This window comes from Macrosteles quadrilineatus, unplaced genomic scaffold (assembly GCF_028750875.1).
Source record: "Macrosteles quadrilineatus isolate MER2022 unplaced genomic scaffold, UCM_ALF_1.0 Scaffold_4__1_contigs__length_99947679, whole genome shotgun sequence".
Lineage (NCBI taxonomy): Eukaryota > Metazoa > Arthropoda > Insecta > Hemiptera > Cicadellidae > Macrosteles > Macrosteles quadrilineatus.
In genome coordinates this window covers 43,291,995-43,317,465 of record NW_026542597.1, presented here as the reverse complement: position 1 = coordinate 43,317,465, position 25,471 = coordinate 43,291,995, and the positions used below count along the sequence as shown (strand labels likewise).

General features: G+C 36.2%; 1 protein-coding gene across 1 annotated transcript in view; it reads right to left on the bottom strand.

Annotated features, from left to right (window-relative positions):
* LOC128992888 (histone-lysine N-methyltransferase SETD1B-like) overlaps nucleotides 1-24,860 on the bottom strand; it is a 29,916-nt gene extending 5,056 nt beyond the window's left edge. Inside the window, exons 1-12 of the mRNA XM_054416633.1 lie at nucleotides 24,834-24,860; nucleotides 20,797-20,899; nucleotides 20,122-20,183; nucleotides 17,447-17,570; nucleotides 16,020-16,053; nucleotides 14,947-15,141; nucleotides 13,235-13,447; nucleotides 12,277-12,344; nucleotides 11,072-11,212; nucleotides 8,560-9,391; nucleotides 7,644-8,014; nucleotides 1,037-1,159 (exon numbers count right to left, since the gene is read on the bottom strand). Coding sequence (XP_054272608.1) covers nucleotides 1,037-1,159; nucleotides 7,644-8,014; nucleotides 8,560-9,391; nucleotides 11,072-11,212; nucleotides 12,277-12,344; nucleotides 13,235-13,447; nucleotides 14,947-15,141; nucleotides 16,020-16,053; nucleotides 17,447-17,570; nucleotides 20,122-20,183; nucleotides 20,797-20,899; nucleotides 24,834-24,847 — 2,280 coding nt within the window. The 5' untranslated portion in view covers nucleotides 24,848-24,860. The remainder of the gene's footprint in view (nucleotides 1-1,036; nucleotides 1,160-7,643; nucleotides 8,015-8,559; nucleotides 9,392-11,071; nucleotides 11,213-12,276; nucleotides 12,345-13,234; nucleotides 13,448-14,946; nucleotides 15,142-16,019; nucleotides 16,054-17,446; nucleotides 17,571-20,121; nucleotides 20,184-20,796; nucleotides 20,900-24,833) is intronic.
* Nucleotides 24,861-25,471: the final 611 nt, after the last annotated feature.

Below are 25,471 nucleotides of genomic sequence, written 5' to 3'. Positions count from 1 at the left end.
TTTCCCGACTCCTTGTGGGCATCCCCCTTAAGTGGCAGCGGCTCATTGAAGTTGTAGTAAAATAGTGTTTGATGCCCAGTAACAGTGTACCAACTTGTATACTGTAGCTCCATCTTTAACGGTTAAAAAAATATTAAGCCATCCCAGGACTTTTCACTACCCCTGTATAGCCTTAAGGTCCATTTCTTATCCTACGACTGTTACGACTCTAGTCTAGGCTGACAAAATTGACTGCTTTAATGCAAAGTAAATGCAACCGTTTCCTATCGAGCGTCTACAGCCGCGCGACTGAACTGCTCACGGAGCAGCCCAGTTGCGACGGCTCCAGTCGCTTCAGTCGCACGGCTGTAGACGCTCGATAGGAAACGGTTGCATTTACTTTGCATTAAAGCAGTCAATTTTTTCAGCCTAGACTAGAGTCGTAACAGTCGTAGGATTGAATCATCTATGAAGGTACACACCTCAAAATTCGTATGTATAAACTATAAATTCGTTACAGCTGCGCGACTGAAGCGACTTAACTGCTCACGGAGCAGCCCAGTTGCGACGGCTCCAGTCGCTTCAGTCGCGCAGCTGTAACGAATTTATAGTTTATACATACGAATTTTGAGGTGTGTACCTTCATAGATGATTCAAAGTTGATGGAACTGGTTCGTCACCACCCATACGTTCACCCCCAATACTTGAAGAAGATGTCTCTGAATAAGAATACTTTGAAACCCCCTATTTTAACCGTATCATGAACAATGGATTAGGTTGTTCATTGTTTTTCACCATGCACATTAATAATTCCTTTTCCTCCTTTTTTCCAATATCCCAACCCCAGCAAACCCAGTATCGCTGCCAACTGTGCTTATTCCATGACGGTCAGTAGTGCAATTTCAATAGTCACTAGTTGTGGGAGTTGTAGGAGTCGTGGCATAGGAATTGAGACAAGCGTCTCCGGCCGTACGGCTCTAGACTAAAGTCGTAACAGTCGCAGGATAGGAAATGGACCTTTAAGCTGGTTATAAGAAAATTACAATTAATTATGCACCTGGTTATTGACGTTCAGGAGAACTTTTCTATTAGAATTGACTGTGACGCCAGTTGATGATGGATTGGTGACAGTCTTCGTCAAAGATGTGGTGACTCCTCCTTGTGTTATAGCAATGGGTGTCTAGAAAAAATAAGTAAAATAGTGACAAACAGTAAAACCCATTGATGCCAGATTTTTTTATTTCTCCAACACATGTTTTTTGGTTGTGTTGTTTTATGACTTTTATTTCTTGTAAATGAATTTCCTTCGTTTGAGATTTGTTTCCTCCTCCTTGTGTTATATCAATGGGTGTCTAGAAAAAATACCCCCGCCGCAGCAAACCTGCCGTCTAAGCGAATTTCCATTTGGCCGAATTGATTTTCAATTGATCTATTTAAATAACATTAGGTTTAACGAGTACCTAGGTTTGCTGCTACAAGGAAACTAATAAAGTAGTGTGTTTTTAGTAAAATATTGATAGCTTACTATAAAATAAATAAATTTGCCAAGTTTGATCAAAATATATCCATAAACAAGCAAACTACAACATTTTACAATATTCTCCATAAGAATAACATGGGAATTTTAAATTTACCATTTTTTTAGTTTTCTCCGTAACCAATACTTTGATATACTGAATTGTTTGTTTTTTTAAGCTCTTTAAGAAGGTTTAGGGAAAATTGGGAAATTTTGTGTTTTGAGGGTAAGAAGTGAGAAAAACCAATTTTTACCCCATAAAACCCTGTTCCCATGGTCCGATCATGCTGGATCGCGAACTCATTCAAGTTTATCCCGCCTTACACCTTCAAACCAAATTTCATCAAAATCGGATAAAAATTACTCAAATTATCGTGTTCACGGACACATATATATATATAAATCTATATATATATATATAAATTTGAACAAATGGTGTTTTTGGCCTCTGGGGACATTAAAATGAAAAAGTAAATCAGTCCCGGGCCTAAGTCTTACCATGAGACCTACGGTAATAGCTACTTCCCTATAGGGAAATTCGCTAAAATGCATAAGTAAATTAGAATAACAGTAAAACCCGTTGAAGCCCGATTTTTTATATTTTTCCAACACATTTTTTTAGTGTCCTTTAATGTTTTATTTATTGTAAATGTATTTCAACACAGTTGGCCTAAGTCAATTTTTAACCAAAATAAAAGCAAAGCCGAAAAGAAAATCTGTGTTCCTCCTCTACCAATGTAAAAAGAAAAAATGAAAATATTTATGTTTTTTAATAAATTGTGAATGTTATGTGTCTACATGTGTTTATATATCAACAAAGACTTCTGTCAGATTTATTTACCAACCAATTTGATGTGGGTTTGAAAATGGGTTCTTGTACCCAAAACTAGACACCCCATACTAATAAAAAGACTGAGGACAAAAAGGTATGTAACTATCGTATTCTCCGTACATCAGTCTTGGTAGCAAAATTGTAAAAAAAAAATTATACAGGATAATTTATTTGTTATTGTTAAAATTGAATCAACTATTCTTTAATAACACTCACACAATAATAACTTTTATTTACTTTTTTTATCATAACAAAACTAGATATATAACATATGATTTTATAAAACAGGTAATAAGTAAATTGGATGATGTTGTAACTCCAACACACCCTCTCAACATCATGCCTAGTAAAGTCCTAGGTAAAAGAGTGATCTTTTAAACACTTGCCCTAGAAGTGGCTTTGTTAAAAGGTCCGCTTGATTATTTTCACTTGGACAGTATTCCAGAAATACTTCGTTCTTACTTATCATTTCTCGGACGTAATGTTTTCGAATATCTAAATGTTTTATTCTAGCACTTATCTTTTCATTTTCAATAAACTTGATACAGCTCTGATTGTCTTCAAATATTACTGTAGGATTTTCTTGGGGGAAGCCCATATCTTTCAACAATAGTCTTAACCACACTACTTCTTGAGTGGCTATGCTTGCGGCCATGAATTCAGCTTCTGTTGAAGAAAGAGTGACATTGGTCTGTTTTTTGCTAATCCAGTTTATAGTGCTGTTTCCTAACTTGTACATCATTCCGCTGATTGATTTTCTATCTGCTAAATCACCCCCCCAATCAGCATCTACATAGCATGACAATTTCAATTCTTTTTCCACCCCTAATTTTAATTTCTTGTCAATGGTACTTTTCAGATATCTTATTATTCGCTTTACAGCATTCCAATCACTTTGGGTGGGTTTTTCAACTCTTCTAGCTAGAATTCCAACAGCTGACAAAATATCCGGTCTTGATGTCACTGCAAGATAAAGAAGTGATCCTATTGCCTTCCTGTACATTTTGTTATCTGGCAGATCTGGTGACATAGCTGTTGAGTTGATAAATCCAACTTCCATTGGTGTTCTTGCTGGTTTACTGTTTTCCAGTCCATGTTCAATTATGACTTTATTTATTTTTCTTCTTTGGTGAATGTAAAAGTCTCCATCCATCTTATCAATTTCAACTCCTAAGTAGTTGTGAACAACTCCTAAGTCTTTCATTTCAAAGCATTGTGTCAGTTTTTGAAATGTTTTCTTGACATTTTCAATTGATCCAACACACAAAATGTCATCAACATGAACCACTACATATGTATAATTTCCATCAGTATTACTCGTATATAAACAAGGGTCAGAATTGCTTTTTTCAAATCCCATGCTCATCATTGTTGTATTCAGTGTTTCATTCCAGGCCCGAGCTGCTTGTTTTAGCCCATAAATTGATTTCTTCAATTTATAAACTTTATCTTCATTATCAGATTTCACAAAACCTTCGGCCTGTTGCATATATATTTCTTCTTCTAACTTTCCATTTAAAAAGGCTGTTTTTACATCAAAATGATGCACAGTCAGATCTTTTGTCGCTGCTATGGTTAGTAAAATTCTTACTGTTGTTGAGTTAACAACAGGAGCAAATATTTCATCATAGTCTTCTCCATATTTCTGTGAGTAACCTTTGGCTACTAAACGTGCCTTATAGCGCTCAACCATACCGTCATCTCCATACTTTGCTTTAAATATCCATTTACATCCAACTGCTGTTTTCTGTGGAGGTAAATCTACAAGTTCCCATGTATCATTTTTTAATAAGGCTTCCATTTCTTCTTGAGCTGCTACAACCCATTGTTTTTTCTCAGGTTCAGACAATTCCTCCAATTGTTTCCAAGATTTTGGTTCAATCACATTTCCTTGAGCTATTAATGATAGTCTGTTAGGAGGAACACCTTTTGTTTTTCTTTCAGATTTTCTTACTTTCAAGTTAATATCATTGTTCTGATGATCATCTCCATTATTATCCCCATCAATCATATATGGCTCATCATGTTCAATCTCTTCCATTTCATTTGACATATGTTCTTTAGTTTCATTTGTTGATGTTTGCCTATCATCAAGTACATTTTTCTCATCAGTACCTTTTGGTTGATCAACTTGAACACTTCTTTGATTTTCTTCGACCTTTTCATGTCTTTGGAGTAAACTGTCTACAGGCAATACCCTAAAGCTCGAATTAGTATGATTTGCATCGACATGTGGAAAGGAAGATGTGTCAAAAACTACATCTCGAGTTGTAATGATTTTCCTATCTTCGGGTAACCACATCCTCCAGCCCTTTGATACATCTGAGTAACCAACAAATATCCCTTCTTTTGCTCTTGATTGAAACTTGTCATTTGTCTTGTCTAGGATAAAACCTTTACAACCAAACTTTTTTAGATATGAAACATTTGGAATTTTCCTATACCATCTATGATATGGTAATACACCATCAATTGCATCTGATGGGCATCTATTCCTAACATGAGCTGCTGTTGCAACTGCCTCTGCCCAAAACGTTTGAGGAAGATTTGCTTCAATGAGCAAACATCTTGCCATGTCGTTTAATGTACGATTCATCCGTTCAGCCACTCCGTTTTGTTGAGGCGTTCCGCTACATGTTAATCTTCTCTGAATACCATTACAATTCAAAAATCCATCGAACTCTCTGTTAACATACTCTCCTCCATTGTCTGTTTGAAGATATTTAATTTTTCTTCCAGTAAAATTTTCTACTTTGTTCTTGTACTTTTTGAAAGAATCTAATGCATCACTTTTCTTCTTCAAAAAGTAAACTTCAACCCATCTTGAGCTATCATCAATAAAAGTAATGAAATATTGAGATTTTCCGTGTGACTCAGTTTTCATTGGTCCACAGATGTCAGAGTGAATAATGTCCAACACTTCAGATGTTCTTTCACTTTTAGGAAAGGGTCTTTTTGTAAATTTTCCTTGAATACACACCTCACATTGTGGAATAAGCTCTTTTGTGTTCACTTTAATACCTTTAACCATATTTAAATTGATTATTCTTTTCAAGTCTCTAAAGTTCAAGTGTCCAAAATGTTGGTGCCAAGACAATAGACTTGATTTTTCACAGCTTATATTCATTTCTTCACTACTCTCTTGTACGTAATAAAGTCCATTTAACCATTAACTTGGATCTTTGACTGTCCATTCTGATCTATTATCAAAGCAGCATCTTTTTTAAACAAAACTTGATACCCATGGTCAGTAATTTTAGCTACAGACATCAGGTTTGTTCGAAGTTCTGGTACATACAAAGTGTCATACAAATTAACGCTTAGATTTGTACTCCCATTTAAAATGGTCATATTAACTGTTCCAACCCCTCTTGCATCAGTTGATGAATTGTTGGCAAGAGATATACTTCTTCCATTTGCAGGCTTGTACTTGGTAAATTTACTGTTCACATGAGTCATATGTGAAGTGCATCCACTGTCCAAACACCACTGTATATCTTTCATTGACAAGTTTCCAAAATAACTGTCATCTTGTACAGAAGAATTAAGTCCTACTTCTTCTAGTTTAGCAATCGCTACGTTTTGTTGATCTTTATTTGCTTTGGGACAAAATTTTGCTTTATGCCCGATCGCTTTACAAATAAAGCATCGAAACGGAAAATCAACTGATTCCGTTCTATTTCTATAAGAGTCTTTTGAAAATCTTCCTGGTTGAAATCTAACTTTGTTTTGAAATTTTCCTAGCAGGGCTTCACTACTCTCTTTCTTACCATGTTCTTTTCTCGCTTCCCACTCTTCTACAATTTTTATTTTTAAAGTTTCAGGAGAAGGCAGTGCATCTCTAGTTTCAATAGCAATTCTAAAGTTTTCAAATTCATCTGACAGGGAATACAAAAGAATAATTGTCAAAAGATCCTCATTAATATCGATTTCCATTCCTTTTAATTTGTCCACTACATCAAAAAACATATTCATGTAATCTCTGACATCATAATCAGGTGTCAGTTTTGCCAAAATTAGCTTCTTCAACAAAAAGGCTTTCCTTGCTGGTCCACTGGAATCATAAATGCCTTTTAATTTTTCCCATATCTCTGCTGAAGTGTTACATCCTTTCACTTGCTTTAATTCGCTTGGGCTGATAGAGAGGATTATATCTGCCTTTGCCTTTGCATCAGTGATTAGCCAAGCAGTCATTCTTTCACCTTCTTCTAGAGGCCTTTTAATGGTTCCTAACACATACCCAAGCAAATCATTTTTAACTAAAATTGCTTCCATCTGCATTTTCCATGTGTCATAATTATTTCTGTTCAAAAGTTCAATGTGATTACTCATATTTCTTTCCATATTCCTCACTTAATTGAGTCTCATAATCTGTTAAAATTGAATCAACTATTCTTTAATAACACTCACACAATAATAACTTTTATTTACTTTTTTTATCATAACAAAACTAGATATATAACATATGATTTTATAAAACAGGTAATAAGTAAATTGGATGATGTTGTAACTCCAACAGTTATTTTAGTGTTTATGAACACCAGTGGTTTTGGAAAATGGCGAATTTCATCAGTGTAATTTTATTCAGGCTTACCTTACTTTTTGTCTGGAAATGGAAAGGAAATAACAGGGAGTGAGTGGTCATGGAACTCATGCAATACGTAAGTCTTGTAATCTATAAAGGAGCATACAGAAGATATTATAACACAGATAAGTTACAATTATAAGTTAATTTGATACATATCAAAACTGAGAACACTACGTGTGCAGAATCACGAGGATCGTTTGACAACTAAGGTCTTGCAATAGTATCAATGGCAGCCAACAAATCTGATGCAAGTGTTATGTTCTTTGAATTCCCTCTACTATCTAGCCTATTCTACCCCTCTAAGCAGCAATTGGTCTGGTCATCAGCTAATAACAATGTGATAGGAAGTCAACGCACACCTGCCAAGTATAATCTTGTTCTGTGATTAGGTTTCCGTGGATGGGAGGTCAACAACCACTACAACCACTACTGAAGTCTGTTAAAAGTTGACAGACGTCTAAAAAAATATAATAAAGCTACTGGAGCTCATTGCATACCTTAATTTGCAGACAATCCTTAGCTTAAGTATTGCATTTGTACTTAAGAAGAAAGTAACAGCTATACCATCCTAGTTCAATATAACATGCAAAGTTTTTATTTGTGGCTATGTACTAAACAGAGGGTATATGCGATACATAAGTGGCCTAAACTATCTAACTAGTGACTACACACATTCAAATGTTGATATTGGTTTGACTAAAACTCAGAATCAATAACATATTACATACCTTTCTGGTAACAATGGAACCCTCTTTGGTTCGTACTTTTACAATTTTATATACAGTTCCCTGTATATTTTGTATCTGGACCTGAGGCAAGTTAGGTTTGGCCTGGTTGACCGGGGCCTTCATTTGTTTGCCTCTGGAATTTTGTAGCACCTTGTTCACAGATCCCCTACCTCGGCCCACCCCCCGCATTTGGCCCGCTCCCCGCACTTGGCCCACCCCCCGCATTTGGCCCGCTCCCCGCACTTGGGACACAGCTCCGACCCGCTGTTGGGGTTGCACTCGCTGAACTGGCTGTTGTACAATAACCTTTTGTTGCACTTGAACCGGATTCACAACCATCTGTTGTACAGGAACTGTTGTAGGACCAGAATCTAAAAAATCACATTTCTATTATTACCTACTGCATTTTTTAATAAACGTTTTCAATTAACATCATAATTAACAAGATTGATTCTACACCCAGATGACATTTGTAATTTTGCTGTAAGAGATTTTCAACTTATTTATCATGTTAGTATGTAACAGATAGGAAGACAATAAAATTCAATGAAGTTAAATGAAGTATTATTATTCCAGGTGTTAGGCAGAATATATTAGTGACGTGCATGGTCCATCAATTTGATCTCTGCCTGCATCAATCAATGACGCTGTATAACAAGGTCGAGACAAGAGTAGGAACAGGGTTTGGACTGTTCCCTATCAAAAAATGTAAAAAATGCTGATGGTGTAGGTAAATTCAAAATTGAAAAAGTTGCAACAAAACCAGTTAATTATCAATGTTTAGCAATATTGAAACATTTTTTTTATATCCAAGAGTCGGATATATTGAAACTCATTTAAGCTATAACTTTAAAATAGTTAAATCCTAATGTTTTCTCTCTAAAAACTATTTTTTTATTAGAAAATTAAATCTTACTTGAATTATTATCAATATGACTTTGATTTTTTTGTTTCTCCAACGCAGCAGCTAACCTCCGAGCTTCCTTTTCCCTCAAAATTTTTTCCCTCAACGCTTTCTGTTCTGCAATTTTCATACGATACTGTTTCGTTTCTTCATCTTCTTCCACATCAGGCTCATTATCTTGTTTGGTCGTCGTGTCAGGTAGGGTGTCTATAGTCTTGATCTCTTGTAAATTACTCCTAGTGTTGACTGCAGGCTTATTATGATCAAACCTCATTTGTTTAGTCGGGGCCACATTGATGGGCGGTAGCCTCGGCGCCAGCCTTTTCATCACAGAAACTTTAGGATTATTTTGAAACGGTTTTTGGGGCGGAGGCCTGAAATTTGGCGGTTGGTTGGGGAATGAGGGTTGTGGATGTCGGAATTGAGGCTGGGGCGGATTAAAGGGCGGAGATGGACCTTGGGGTCCTGGGGGGTAAAACTCCCCAGGTTGTTGTGAGTTCCAATTGTCATACTCATTTTGGTACGGCGGGTTCTGCTGATATTCCGGTGGAGGATATCCACCATAATTTGGATTAGGGTTAGGATTTGGACCAGGATAAGGATTCGGGGGAAAGTTTGGCCTCAGGGGTGGGTTGTACTGAGGAGGATACATGTTGTTGTTGAACTGAGGAGGAGGGGGAGGTTGATACTGGTTAGGGGGAGGGCCGAAGTTCTGGTCGTATCCCGGTCGCTGGAAGTGCTGGTTCTCCACTGTAATGAGCTGGGAGTTCTCGTTGAACTGTACAATACGGTTAGGCGGACTCTGTTGGTGATGGTCCATCTGGCGGAATGGCTCCTCGAAGCCCTGCAGCAAAATTGTGAACATTAAATGGGTCAGAAACTTTTGTAAATGAAGCTTCAGTAGAACTCCAACTATCCAAATCAATACATTTTAATAATGAAAAATTTGGATAGTTAGATTTTCACAGAAATTCATGGTACTATACACATAAAGGCTGAGTTGAGCCGAGCGTTTACTATTACAATCGCAGAACACTTCTGTAAAGATTTTGTGAACAAAAAATTCACACTTTCACCGCAATTGTGGACAACTATTATGAAATTTCATGACCGCAAGGAGACAAAGATGATGTCTACAAGACCTCGGAAAATAAAGATCTTGCTGCAATCACAGATGTTCTAGATTTTGCTATGATCTTTGCCAAAATCACAGTTTCTGCCTTTTTAATAACAACTCTAATTACTTTGCTTTTATGGTTTTTAAATGTTCATTTTTTATGGTTTTTAAAGCAATGATAGAGTAATTTTAAAACTTCCAACAACTTGAGAATGAGATTTATTGCAGTACTGTTTGAAGTGGGAAAGCTAAAAATACTTTAAGGGTGTTTGGTCAAAAATTTGATGTCTTATTTTTTGTTATTGTTCAATTGTACTAAAAATTAGAGATACAAATATATAAGAAAAAATTATTTATTTTGAATATTAAGCGAGATATGGAGCTTGAAAGTAGTAAATTTTTAATCTTTGGTACCAGTTCACAGGGAGAATGGGTAATGCGATTCTCACCAAAATTTGCATTCAGGTGTGGAAAAATAAGATAATAATCACTAGCTATTTAAAATTAAAAATTGAAAAAAAGATTATTTTTTATTTTTTATAATTTTTTTAAAAAATTAAAAAAAAAATTTTAAAAATTTAAAAATAGCTCTTTGTTTTTGGGAAAAATGTATCTGTATGTTGGAATAAAAAAAAAAGTGATATGTTATCTCGTTTGGGCTGTGAATTCGTACCTTTGATGCCTTGCGCTGTCGGAGCACTACTCGTTGAGAGTGTGTACACTAACACCGGGGCTTTAGAATACAACGATAAACGTATTCTTTCAATGTTAAAGGATGTTAATAATTACGTGATGTTAAAGCATTCTAAAGCCCCGGTGTTAGTGTACAAACTCTCAACGAGTAGTGCTCCGACAGCGCAAGGCATCAAAGGTACGAATTCACAGCCCAAACGAGTTAACATATAACATTTTTTTTATTCCAACATACAGATACATTTTTCCCAAAAACAAAGAGCTATTTTTAAATTTTTAAAATTTTTTTTTTCAATTTTTTTAAAAATTTATAAAAAATGAAAAATAATTTTTTTTTTAATTTTTTAATTTTAAATCGCTAGTGATTATTATCTTATTTTTCCACACCTGAATGCAAATTTTGGTGAGAATCGCATTACCTATTCTCCCTGTGAACTGGTACCAAAGATTAAAAATTTACTACTTTCAAGCTCCATATCTCGCTTAATATTCAAAATAAAACATTTTTTCTTATATATTTGTATCTCTAATTTTTAGTACAATTAAACAATAACAAAAAATCAGACATGAAAATTTGCGACCAAACAGAGTTGCCTAACAAATATTGATATATTTCTAATTAATAATATCTGAAAAAACTGGAGGAATGAGGGTGAAACATAAAAATACCTATAATACTTTGTCAATTTCTTAGTCCATGATATCAGCAGTTACCTGAGGAGGGTGGTGAGGTGGAAATCCTTGAGGTCCAGGGAACGGCCCACGTGGCCCTTGGTGTGGGTGATGGTGGGGATGAGGGGGGTGTGGTGGCCTACCCATGTAGTGAGGTGGCACAGGTCCCCTCCATCCCATGTCCTGTATTGAGTATAGACAAATAAATATATCTTATTGTCACACAACATTTCATTAGCTCATAAGTTATATGATTATAGAAAAAATAAATAGAAAATTTGATTGGATGCAACTTTTTCAAGAATCATTAAAAAAGAATGCAGGGCATAAGCATCTGTAGTAGGCAAACATACAGTTCCGGCCATTTAAAGAGTGAAAATGTCTACGGGTAGACCGGGTCAGGCCTAATCCGCTGTTGTCAAAACATAGCTATTGTTGTGAAACCGAGGGGGCGCGCTACCCCATCCCAGCGGTCATTGCTACTGCCTCCCTTTAATTCTTAGAAATAACTCGGCCCAGTACAAATTCTATAAATCGAATGGGCGATTCCCTATAATTAAGTGACAGGTCATTTTATTCACAAAGTGAAGACGAATATCACGAAATTTTAATCACAATTCTACGTTGCTTCGTTGATTGGCTAGTCGATGTTGAGAAGCAGCAGGCTTGCCGCTCACATTATAAAGTTATCTGTTCTCCATGAGTATTTGAGTATTAAAGCTTTGAAAAATTAAAATGGTTGCCGTTTTGAATCTATACAAAGTAGAAAATTGATGCTTTGGAAAAGAATAGTTGCTATTAATTAAAATCGGGACCACATAAGTTTGCAGTTAGTGGCAGCTAATCACAAGACGAGGCTAGTGCGACGTTGCTACATCACCCATTGACAACACTAATTAAAATATACAAAGCTATATTTTCAAATCAGCTGGTATAATTAGATTTGGCAACACCACACTGTTCTCATTGGTTCATTGAAAACCATATAGGAGTAAATAGGCTCCTCCCTCAACTGCAAACTTATGTGGTCCCGACTGTAGTCATCATATACATACTAAGTTTGAAGTTAGTACCTCATGTGGTTCCAAAATTATGGGAAGGTTTGTAAAAAGAACATACACACTGACAGATGGAAAGCTGACAGGAACATGACCACGGGAGTTTCGGGAGAGAGTTTTGAAACACCCTCCATATTATGAATGATTTCTACTAAGCTAGGTCTACTTAGCAAACTGTTGCACCCTTACCTGAGGTGGAGGGAAGTTTTCACAGCCTGGAGGAGGAGGGAGTCTGTCATTGTCCCACACATTAGGACCTGAAATTCACAAATTTCCTGTTAAAAGTCACTAAACAATGGAGTACTACAAAATGTTATACATTTTTATAATACTGACACTTTGACTAAGATCTTGAAAACCCTTTACACCCGTAAATGGAACGGAGATATTTGACTAAAAACGCAAAAAGAACATTGAGCCAAAAGGTCACATGTATGCATAAGGGGGGTTTTATGATCATAAAATGGTGTAAAGTCATAGTACATTTTAAGCTATTATGACAAGGAGTATGCTGGTCGCCAAAATTTTAAAATCTTGCCAGGCCAACAGTTGGCAAGGGATCACCCTAGCAATTACAGAAAACAAGTCTGTAATGATTGCGCGAATGAAAATTGCCCCAATCATATGATACTTTTACGATTTTGCCACAAAAAAACTTTTAAGATTTAGCCACAATTTTGCAACAACCTCACTAGACGATGGTGATGTCACTGCTAACTTCATAACGTGATCGTGGCCGATAATTTTTGAAATAAGATTGTAGCTACAGCAAAACCGCACCAAGTGGACAATTTGCGAACCAAGAAGTTGTCAAGTTTGTTGGTTGAGTTGAAAACATTGAAATTTCAATAAGTTTTTATAAATGAATACATAACAGACTAATAAAAAAAATATTATTTACATAAGTATTTTTACATGAGTATTTTATTTTTTTATTTTTACATATTTTACACTTACTTAAAGGACAGTCTGTTTCATTACTTAACTTCACAATGTAAAACTGCAATTCTTCTAATGACTGTAGGGTACTTTTATATCTTCTGATATTTTGATTCTGTTAAATAATAGTTTTGGATCTTGTGATCTCAAATATAATCTTGGATCTTGTCAAGTTATAAAATAAGATCAGGAACTAAGCTTTATTCACCTTGGTGCATCCCTCCACGGAAGTGTGGGTTCAAGTGTATCTTGTGGCCTGGTGGGGGCATCTGAGGCTGATGCATCATGGGAGGACGATGTCTTGGTCCCCCGCGACCCATCATACCAACTCGGGGCCCCAACCTGCCCCTCATACCACCACGAGGACCTCGTCCTCGATACTGCATACCCCCACCATTGTTCATAGAAGTCTTTACCTGGTCTGGAATATATTGCATTATGAAACCGGGTTTTGGTCCTATTTAATTCATTGAAACTTGGTGAAATCAAGTTAGACTTGATTTTAAAATAACATCACAACACAAAATAACTTCCATCAGGTAGTAAATTTTCAATTACATTAAATTTAGTCAAAACCATCCGCCAAAACCATCCGTCCACAAACCCAATTCTGCATTTGCTGATCATCTGATAAGTAATAACCACGATGTCTCATCTATTGACAAATCCATCAATGTATTACATTTTTATAGAAAAAGAGGTCGTTTCCTGGATACAATCGAAGAATATGAGATATTCAAGGCCGGCAAGAAACATCCCCAACACATCCTCAATGAAAAAACATCGTTTGAGTCAAATATTATTTACGAAGCAGCCTCATTCATTCAAAACTTATCGGAAGACAATGGCACTGATAACAACAAAGGATAGGAGGGGAGGGGAAGGACACGGCGACGGTCAGTCTAGACCTACACCCTGAACCCGCAGCCGCGCCGTGAGTTGTATGGCCATACTGTATTCGTTAAAATGTGTGTTCGTGTTCTTTTTTGTTATTTGTTCGTCTCGTTATGTGTTTTTGAAGACTTTATGACGACCTCCTAGGAGCGAAAAACCACGTCTAGGCTTGACAATGACACCATAAGTGTGTCGAAACCGGTAGCCATTAAGTCTACCAAGGATTACGTTGGCAACAAGGTATTTAACCTCTAGATTAGTATTTGTTAAGTAATCCGGAAGGCAACACCTCAAAAATAAATTTAGTCATCCTAAAATGGCCCTGCGTAAGGAGTAAACAGAAAATACAGTTACAGCCTGATTCTTTGTTTGAATCTAGACTGATAGATGTCACACAAAGAAACTGAGATTGTCCTCAATACCACCAAAGTTTCAGGATAAATGGTATCTTTGGAATGGATTTGAATTATGGACTTGAATTTGATTCATGCACATGGACACTTGTCGCTTTGTCCATAACCACATAAACAAAACCTAAACCTGTTTTACCAGCTCTTTCATTTTCCAGGGTTTATTCTTATACAATATTGTTTAGAAGTAGGCCTACTGTGGTTTACCAATTTTCCACGAGGTTTCAAAACATATCCTTTCATATAATTTACGAAGCAGTGAAAGACTCTTAATATCTAATGTGACTCTCCATGTTGAGAAAGGGGCCAGTGGCCTCGAAATATCCAGTGTTTATTTTGTTTGTTTGTGTTTTCTTCTGTGTTCTGTAGTGAATGAAGTGGGATGCCTACATTTTTTAAGGTAAGCCTGCTTATCCTATCCTTTCTCACACCTATTCTCAGGCAATTAGCCCTTTCTCTCCAAACCTTTCATATAATTTATCAAGGATTGTTTGGGCCAGGATCCAGTCCCAAGGCGTTAAAACAAGACGACTGCTGAAAGCTATTTTGGAATCATGGAACTTAGACACTCTAGACAGATGTACCACACTCTCTATCTACTAGCCTTGTCACCCACCTAGACTGTCAGGAATGTCCTTGAGGTTTTTGCTGCCAATGGCTCCCTTGAGAGATATCACATTGGTTCTCTCAGAACGGAAGCGACTGCCTCTTCCCTCTGTGTCTTCCTCATCACTCTCCCCACCCCCTCTACCGACCAGGATATGTGTAGAGGAGGAGACACCCACAGTGTCACTGCTGTCTTTACCACTGTCTGAAACATCATGATTAGTGGTCTTGATTTAACAATCTAGCATCATTATTCTTATTTTAAAGTCAATACAGTCAAACCTCCTTAGTACGAACCTCGGTATAACGAATTCGTCGATATGACGAGTTATTTTTTTAATGATTTTATCCCCTTGAAACTTTTATAAAGATCCGTGCTAAATACACCTCTGTAGTAATCATGATTTTAACCTCCATAGCACATAGTTTTCAAAACAAACAGAAGCTTGTCACAACATGAAACCCCCACCCATCCCTCTTCCTTCCTCAGTCATTGTCTCAGAGCAAGGAGAAACCTCTATAACACGAACAACGGCAGTAGGACCTATTAAACCTTGATAAAAGAAACCTCTTTACTAAGAATACCTCGATAATATGTTTTTCCCCCTGCACCTTTGAAATTCGTCTTATATAGGTTTGACTGTATAAATTACAAGCTTATCTTGATCATCCAACACATATGGGACTTTGAGGAATCAACGGGAATTTCTGATTACAATAGGTAATTAAAATGCTAAATACTACCATGAACACAAGGAAAAATTAAAAAATACTCCTTCATGAATTACATAAGGTAAAATATTACAAATTGTTTCATATACAATATTTTAAAAAGAAAATCTATACGATAGTTTTAAGTAGGGATGTGTCGATTATTGATACTGATTCTCGATACCACCGATACATGGACATTGGTATCGGTATCGAGAATAGTATACCTATTCCCTAAATGGGTAATTTGCTAAATCTAATTAAATTGAATACATTTTAAAGGTTATGTGATTCCCCTCTCACATTTTAAAGGCTAAGCGCCTGCTCCAGGGTTTAATGGATTGTGTTTAATTTGAACAAAATGTGACTGACCTTCATTAGTTCTTGAAGAACTATCCGTCCATCCCTGTAAAAGAAATGCAACTAAAATCTTTTGCTTTTACAACAACTACACCACATACAGTAATACTAATTAAAGGAGAGTGACAAAAAAAATTATTTTTAGAATATTCTTAAGTAAAAACGGTACAACTCCAATTACTATCTGATTCAATTGAGACCGTACCACATTCAGATAGGCCTAGCCAAAATTTGGATGGTTGGGTTTTTACAAAAATTTAGGATCTTTAAATTTTTTTAAGCGTCTGCGGAAGAGGATGACGATTTCCATGACAATGGAAGATAATAAGGTTATTTACACAACTGGGGAGGTCAATGATAACGTTTATGTTACTGTGGGAGACGATGATGATTTCACAAGACAACAAAACATGTTCAAGATTGCGGGAGATATTCAAAATTTTGCAGCGATTGCAGAAGACAATGATTATGTTTACAAGATTGCAAGACATATTTAAAATTTTGACTTGATAATTTTTTTTTGACTGAGATCACAAATTCTGCCTACTTTTAAAAAGTTTTAAAAACGTTAGTTAAAATTCTAGGTCAAAATTAGGTTTTTAAAATTCTCTCTGAAATCAATTTGGATAGCCCAGTTGGAGCTGTTGTAACTCAAATATTGAAATGAAATGAAATGAAAATCCTTTATTTTTTCAGGCAAAGTTAGGGCCACATGGCCCTTTCTTACACTTAACCTGACAATATTGAGCAGTATAGAAGGAAATCAGTTATCAATGGCATTGGTTTATATATGGTTCAGTAACTGGGCCAGGCGTTTTCAAATTGTGGGGGTTTTTTTTTTACATCACGCTAAATAGGCCTACTACTCGTCAGTAGGCTTACCCCTTTTTGTTATAGTACCACAAATTACGCTTCTGCAAATAAATAAATGGTTGTAATCTTCATTAAAAAAAACCAACCTATATTGGCTTATCTTCTTATTTAGGCCTACCCCATATTTTTTAGAAATATTGTAAGCCTTTATAGATGATTAAAACCCGTTAGATTCTAGATAAGGAGTTAATCCTTTAATAAGGAACTCCTTTGCATTCTTGGTTACGTTTGCTAGGTATATATACCTCAACTTCTCGGATGCAATAATATTTGGCATAATTCAAAAAACAATCTAAAGAAAAGAAACTGTAAATCATCAAAAGTAGTCTATTCTACTTTTGATGAGTTACAGTTTCTATTCTTTAGATTAGGCTATAAGTTTCTTTGACAACAAAATAATTAATCAAATAAAAAATGTAGGCTACACATGTTAATGCCTTTTATGAAAGGCTGAAAGGCCAACATTCTTCATACAATTCACGGTCACAGCGTACACGTCAAAATAACAGGTTTAGAATTAATTCCAACCTAATTTGAGTTCAGCTGTTTATGTCTGATCTATTTACCTGGTCAGTTCCTTGGCTGTCCAACTCGGCTTCGTCCAGTTCATCAACAACAGCAATGTCAAGAACATCATCTTCCACTCCGTCTTCGAGGATTTCATCACCGTCATGAACTTGGTCAATAACTCTGTAAAATAATTGTTAAATGCTTGGTCAAATTGTTAACTTCTCAATATTAATCTAATATATAAAATTCTCGTGTCACAGTGTTTGTCTGCAAACTCCTCCGGAACGACTTCACCGATCGTTATGAAATTTGGTGTGTAAATTCTGTAGGTATGCGAATCGGACGTAAACTATTTCCCGTTTCGAAATTCTTAAAAGGGCTCCGCCCCAGTGGCTCTGGAGTTTCCCATGTTAACCTTATGAGAAATGGAATTAATGAATCTTAACAGCTGTTTCAATTATACAAGTTGGTTCTGTTCTATGATGTTCAATAGCATTAAAGTTACAAGGATTACCAACAGGGTGCAGCACTATTATTTCTTTTACATTTATGACAACAGCTAATTTGCAACCAAAAGGTGAGTGAGCGTAGCGAACGAACTTCAACCTGGAGGCGAGTGAGCGTAGCGAACGAGCTAACCTGAAGGCAAGTGAGCGCAGCGAACGAGCTCCAACCTAAAGGTGAGTGAGCGTAGCGAACGAGCTCCAACCCAAAGGTGAGTGAGCGTAGCGAACGAACTTCAACCAGGACGTGATTGAGCGATGCGAACGAGATCATCTTGAAAATTAAACGTAACGGTACTTTCTTTCCATCGGTCTGTCTTAGGGGAAACCTATAACTTAGGCGATACGAAGTTCGCCGGGTCAGCTAGTATTCTTATAGTATTTTATTTTTTATCAATGACATACATACAGGGTGGCAATTAAGTCTTATGATGACTTTATAACTTTAAAAAGAAATGACATATCACAACCAAATTTGGCACATTATTACTGGTAATAGTAAGCTACTTTTCTGTTTACATGGTGATCAGAAGTCACGTATAGGCGACGGCCCAAAGGGAGAAAGTTAGAAATCTTAGGTAAGCATATGTTGATATGTGCATCAAATTTAAGGTCTTGTTGAACTCAAAACAATGCCGCAAACCAGACCTCAAATAGTCAACGGAGTCAAAAGTGGCAGCCGTTCAAAGATTTATTGAATCTTCCATTTTGAATCTTGACTGCCATTGTTTACTCAGTTGTTCTTTTGAGCTCAAATTTGCGGCATTGTATCCTAAAAATAAAGACCATTAATTTAATATGCATATCCACATATGCTTACATTTCTGATTTTCTTCAGTCTTCTGGCTAAAGCTATTATCCAGCTTTAAGCCAGATTTACTGTCAGCGATACTGTACTGTAATCTCATCAATAATATTTTAATACACATCAGGGGTGCCCCCTGAGGAGGTAGGGTATAATACCATTGAAAATTCAATGAATCTTTGAACAGCTGTCATTTTTTGCTCGATTGTCCATTTGAGGTCCAGTTTGCGGCATTGTTTTTACATATCCTATGCTTACCTTTAAAATTTTCAACTCACTCCCTGTGGGCTGTCCCCCATAGGTGACATCCAATCACCATGTACACAAAAAAGTAGCTTACCATTACCAGGAATGATATGCCAAATTTGGTTGAGATATCTCTTTTTGTTTTAAAGTTATAAAGCCGTCCTAAGACTTAATTATCATGATGGGTTAGCCTCTGGATCAAGATAATGCAAATATAAAAGGTTTAATTTACCTGTTTGCGTCAATTGATCCCCTAAATTGGCCCTGTTAGAACTGTCACATCTAGACCTTGATGTGAACAAAGATGCCAGTAGGTAAGTTTACTCAAATAAATCACCAGTTATTTAACATTTTTGAAAAATCCGATTGGCAGTGAGGTAGGAAACCACAACTTCTTTTAGATATTAAGTCTGTACTGACGCCATTCTGTATTTATCTGTTATAAATCATAAATAAAGCATTCATGATTTTGATGTATAGAGATGTGTTGTGTGATCTAATAGTGGGGAAGGTGGTATGATGGACGGGTAGGTTATGGGGTTGGTTGATTCGATCAGGCCATAATGTCACATCATATGATCTAACGATAACATGGATCGAGTACGCATATTATATAAACAAGTAACCAGGAGAACGATTCGAGCAATATACAATGAATTTAAATCAATAAACTAATTCTTGTTCAAGAACTATGACTATAGTTCGGCCGCTTAGAAAGCGACCTCCTCCAGCATTGGTTTAGCATTAGCGCGCAGGTCGTTTTCTAAGCGGCCGAACTATAGCAGGAATAATTCCAAAAATATATTTGTAGCTTTAATCTTTTTACATGTACCCAAAGTTTTTTTTCAAGTTCAGTTTTGTTTGATATTAATTGCATTAGTAATGTAGTGTCGTTGTAAATTATGCCATCTTGTAATTGATTATGCTAACTACTTATTGTATAAATGGTGTTACCGTGAAAAAATAAATAAATAAATGTACCTATGAGGACAAAATGGTGAAAAAATGTTATATCATCTGACATACAATATTTCACATATCTGCAGTTGGATTGGAAGGCAGGTTACACACTGTCCCATACGTTGTGTCCTAAGACGCTGGTCGTTACTCATAAAATTGATAAAAACAAACTAAGTATAACTTTCTCTTATTAGGTTAACAAGTCAAATTTACTTACTGGTAAACCTGTCTGCGACTGTCACTCGAATGGGCAGATTCTCTATAAATTACTTGTGAATTCTGCAAAAATAAAACCAAATCAAAAACCATGTTTGTAAACGGTGCTGATTATAGGGTAGTTTTGCAGCACCTTTTTTTGTAACTTGTTATCTTTGCTATCTACTTGCATGCAAACCGTGCACTGGAATAGTACCTCGGTCGCCTCTATTAGGCATTGAGTACTCGGAAACAATGCAGTATATGAGCAACTAGTTTATGAACGGTATATTTAACTGTATTAACTTAACTATTAACCATCCATAGATATTTTTGCAGGAAGAGTGCCGGGGATAAGCAAGTTCTCTTCCCAGCAAAATTTCAGCAATGTTGAAAGTGGATGTACTATTTTATGCAATGAATAATCTGTAGTCAACAATTTACTACACAGTAGTATTTGTTTGGCTTATTCTAATACTGAAACATATATACAAAATACTGCATTCATAGTAAGTAAAACATAGCTGTTATGCTTACCTAAGGAGAATAGACTACCTATGTATTTGAAACCTTTATAAATTATAAATAAAAAATATATCTTGGTTTTCCCAATTTACTTGATTAAAAATCCCTCTGTATCAGCTTGAAATTTCCATTTACCAAGATTGTACTGTTTAACTGATATTTTGATATTTACCTCATAAGATTCAAAGTCATCGTCTGCTAGCAAAGCATCTTCTTGCTCCCCATCTAAATCGTCAAATGCACTTTCATCTAAATCCCCATCTAAAAGCTCATCTCTGAAATCATAAATATAAAAACATTATAAATTTAAATTCAAAATATACACTATGGGGTTTGTTGTGTACCTACTTGATATTTTTTTTACTGGTTTTGTTTTATCTAGGCCTAATTAATTAGTAATTTGTAGCGTAGAGAGATGACTGAGCTTTAAGTAGTCGGGGAAGCCGATTTTTGATTGTTTTAATTTATTTCAAAACTCTAAATGCTTGGGGAACGTTTCTTCAAAGGAGTATTTAGATAAGAACTTCAAAGAAGCAGCTGGTAATGAGTGAATTCTGCAAAGTGTTTATTGCAAAACCTCAGGATGCTGGAATGCCTGCAACATGATCTCTATCCTCTCTGCGTTGTCCAAAGTGTTTGAGGAACTCTTTTTGGACAGAATCAAGCACAAGGTAGCCAGCATCATCTCCCCTCGTCAGCATGGATTTGTATCACGACGTTCTACCGTCTCTAATTTAATAGTTTTCCAAACTAAAATACTTGAGGCTTTCATGTCAAATCACCAGTTGGATGCAGTTTATTTGGATTTCTCAAAGGTGTTTGACACAGTGGACCATACTCTTCTCCTAAAAAAACTTGTCAGCCTGGGATTTGATAACACCTCAGTTCGTTGGTTGGCTAGCTACCTCTCCAATAGGCGCCTGTAAAATTTGCAGGCGCACTGTCCTCAGAATTTGTCTCCTCCTCAGGTGTACCACAGGGATCTCGTCTTGGGCCTCCACTGTTTTTACTGTTTGTAAATGATCTACCGGAGACTATTATGACTGACTCTTTACTGTTTGCCGATGATGTGAAACTCTTTTCAGCTGTCTCAAAGGAGGAAGATTGCCTGATAATTCAGCGCAGTTTGGATTCCCTGGACCAATGGTGCTTTACTAACAACATGAAACTCAATATTGGGAAATGTCAAGTTATTACCTTCCATCGTTGCACCGCCCCTCTGTTCTTCAATTACAGTGTTCGAGGAGAAGAGCTTTCCAGAGTTACGGAGATAAGAGACTTGGGAGTTATTTGGACCTCGTCGTTGAATTCTGAGGCTCAGGTAGCTGCCATATGCAGGAAGGCGAACAAAATGCTTGGGTTTGTTCTTTGATTTTCCAGAAATCTTACCAACTTGACCGCTATGAAAACTTTGTACTGTGCATTGGTGAGGCAGCTGCTAGAGTATGGTTCATCAGTGAGGAGCCCTCATCAGCGGTATCTCTGCGACGAGCTGGAGGGGGTGCAGCGCAGGTTTGCCAGGATGGTTGGTGTGAGGAATGGCTATCTGTACCGCCAAGTCCCGATTGATGAAATCTATAGTGAGATGGGTCTTCAGCATCTGGAGACCAGGAGGAACATCGCTGATCTCGTTGTCTTGCACAAGCTCCTTAATGGCTCATTTGACTGCCCTGATATGCTCCAGCAGATTCAATTTCGGACTCCTCAACGCACTCGTTCGAGAGACCTGTTTGTTAGACAGCATCACCGCACAAACTACGGGATGAATGCCGCACTCGTCCGCATGCAAAGGGCGGGCAACAGCGTGCCAGAGACTGTAGACTTCTTCCTGGACAGTGTATCTTCGATGAAGAGGAAGCTTCAACGTAGTCCTTTATTTTGAAAATTCATTGTCAATATTATATATTTGAATCGTAAATTTTTATATCTAATTGCAGGGTCTTTCTCGGCAAGGCTGTGTTCTGTTAATAGTAGTCTATTTGTATTGTTATTCTTGTTATTTCAGTATATATTTATTATCTAGATGTTATTTGTATAAGTATTTATTGTAAATGTTATTTATTGTAAGTGTTATTTATTGTTAATGTTATTTATTGTAAATATTATTTATTCTTGTTGAATCATTAGGCAGAATTCTTTATTATCAAATGCATGTATTTTTATAAGGCCATAGCGAATGCTATATTATTGTTATGAATATTGTTTCCATCTTGTTGTGTTGTATTAATGTAAAAATGGAGTTGTCCGTTGGTATGTAAAATAAAATAAAATAAAAACAGCTTAAAAAACTTAACTCTTTAAAAATAAGATTATAAGTTAAGCAGTTAAGCATTTTTGAATAAAGTTCTTTCACACACATCTTCAAATATCCTTAAGTACTTGTTTATGAGGACCCACGGAGGACATGGCGACAAGAAATTAGCTTTTAAACAGAGGTAGTAGTGTGACCGGGCTACCAGCCGCTGCTTGGAGGTGTTGCTGCCTAGAGTGACCCGTGCTTTATGGACCCCTTCACACTATCGGGTCGCAGCTACCTTCCTCGGTTGCAGTAGCCTGGTCGCCAAAGAACTGTGACACAGATCAGTAGCTGCCACCGTTCTTTTTCAGTGACTCAAATCGTTTTGTTTGAGTTTGACTTGAACTATACTTCAGAATCAGAAAATATTTATTGTTTCATATTCATTTACAAGCTTATACACAGAGTAACGTAAGAATAACTTAGATTAACTAACTCACACACTTATTTAACTATGAAACAATTCATTACTTGACACGATCATGACATTATAAAAACATTGTAATGACGAACACTGACAAAAGACTGATACAAGGCCCGGAAGCAGAAATGCCGCTGCTTTGGTTAACGTTCTGAAGAAGACTTGTCCAGCTTACCAAAGTTAGCGGCCGACATAGTACTGTATGTGATTTTCATTTGCGGATTATTTGTAACTTGCGTTAAAAAAATCCTTAGGCCTACCGGTACCTAAGTTAATCATTACCTACCTATTAAAAATATTCATTCTAAGAACTCTCAAGTTTCTTGTTAGTTTTACTTTTCTTTCAACGGAGAAATTCCTATAACGTAGGCCTACATATAACTATTGTTTTACGACCGGAAATAAAAAATATATAGCCTAACTTATTTTGGGCCTAAAGTGACCTTAGATAACCTGAGGGCTTGGATAACCGGGGCTCGGATAATCAAGCGTGTACTGTGGGGCAAAACAATTATGAATAACAGTGAAAGTTTGTTATTAACTTGGTATTAGGTAACTTAGACTTACTGAATCTGTTGGTAAACCAAAAAGAAGGTAAAGTCTCTTGAGATAAAAGCAAGAAATTCGATTCCATCTTGACCAATCTACCATAGCATAACTTACAATACGAATAAGATTAATTTATCTTACTTTTTAGCGAGAATGTCTCAGCCACTGGGTTGCAGCCAATACATATCAAACATAAGCTAAGTGAACTTAAGTTACTAGTAGGTCTACAAGGACAACCCCAGTTAAGGTGTAGCTAGTCCTAAATTTGCAAATACAGTAGCTAGTGAAATTAAGATTTCACAGGTATTTTTTCCCTCATGTGCCTAACTTATCTTAAAAATGCTGTAAGTCAGAGGTAGGGCCTATTCAAATTGCTTTCGGTTGAATAAACTTAAAGTTTAAGCATGCGAAAAATTCGGGTACAATTTCTTAACTTGGCTACGCTGATAGATTTAAACTAGGCCTATCGATTTAAAATATTGTTTAATAATCAATATTTTTAACTATGCCTATCAATTATATGAAACTGTCATAGGCTAACCTAACCTAACAAACCAAACTTCCTGATAATGAGAAAATCGAATTGATAGTTTCAAACAATATTAAGTTAACGTAAATTAGCCCAGTTTAAGAAACTGTACCCGAAAATTCTTAAAAATATGTAGGGTCAGGGTCCGTTAAATATTATGGTTAATGGTTATTCAACATTTACAAGAAAACAAAAATATTTCATTTCAAAGGTAGCCTACTAGCCTATTATTGTCATAACCTCTCAAACTAAAAAAATATAATTTTATTTTATCCTCTATTCTTAATTTGCTTCCAAGATCAATGAAATATTAATATTATCCAACTAAACTAACTATCAAATACATTTTAAATGATCAAAATATAGTATAAATGATCAATAATAAAAGTAAAAATAAAATAGATTTCTGCTTACCCAACGTCAGCCATGTTTATTTGTAATCTCTCCGAACCGAACTATGACGTTACATTATTTACAAAAAAAACGAAGCATTTTGATTGAACGGACTCGGAAAAAGTGAATCCTAAATCTAAATGTCAATATTGCCAAACAAATTCCATACTATATCCAATCAAATTCTTAACAATATGACTGCTTAGATTAAATATTCAAAGTAAATAATGTTGAAAGTAAACTGCAAAAGACCATAAGTTTAGACTAACCAACACAAGTAGACTTCTCGTTCCATTGTAAGGTAATTATTTGAAGCTAATTTGGATCGCCGGAATTTTATCCACTTGGAATTTTACCCCCTGGGCAAAGCTGACGTCACTATGACGTAATAACCTGAGTGGCCAAAAGTTTGTTCGCGGCCGGAATTTTGCCCCCGCGGATTCGGAAGTCTAATGAAAATCGCCAGAGCGTGATTAGATTAGCAATAAAAGCCGGAATTTTACCCCCTGTCCATATAACTAGTGTTTAGATAACTGAATTTTATCAATCAATTATTTAAGATGGGGACGCCACTATGTGCGTATTTTAACACAAATATGATTGAAGGATGAGTGTAGGATGAGTGGCGCGATCTTGTAGTCTTGTTAGTGACCCAGACA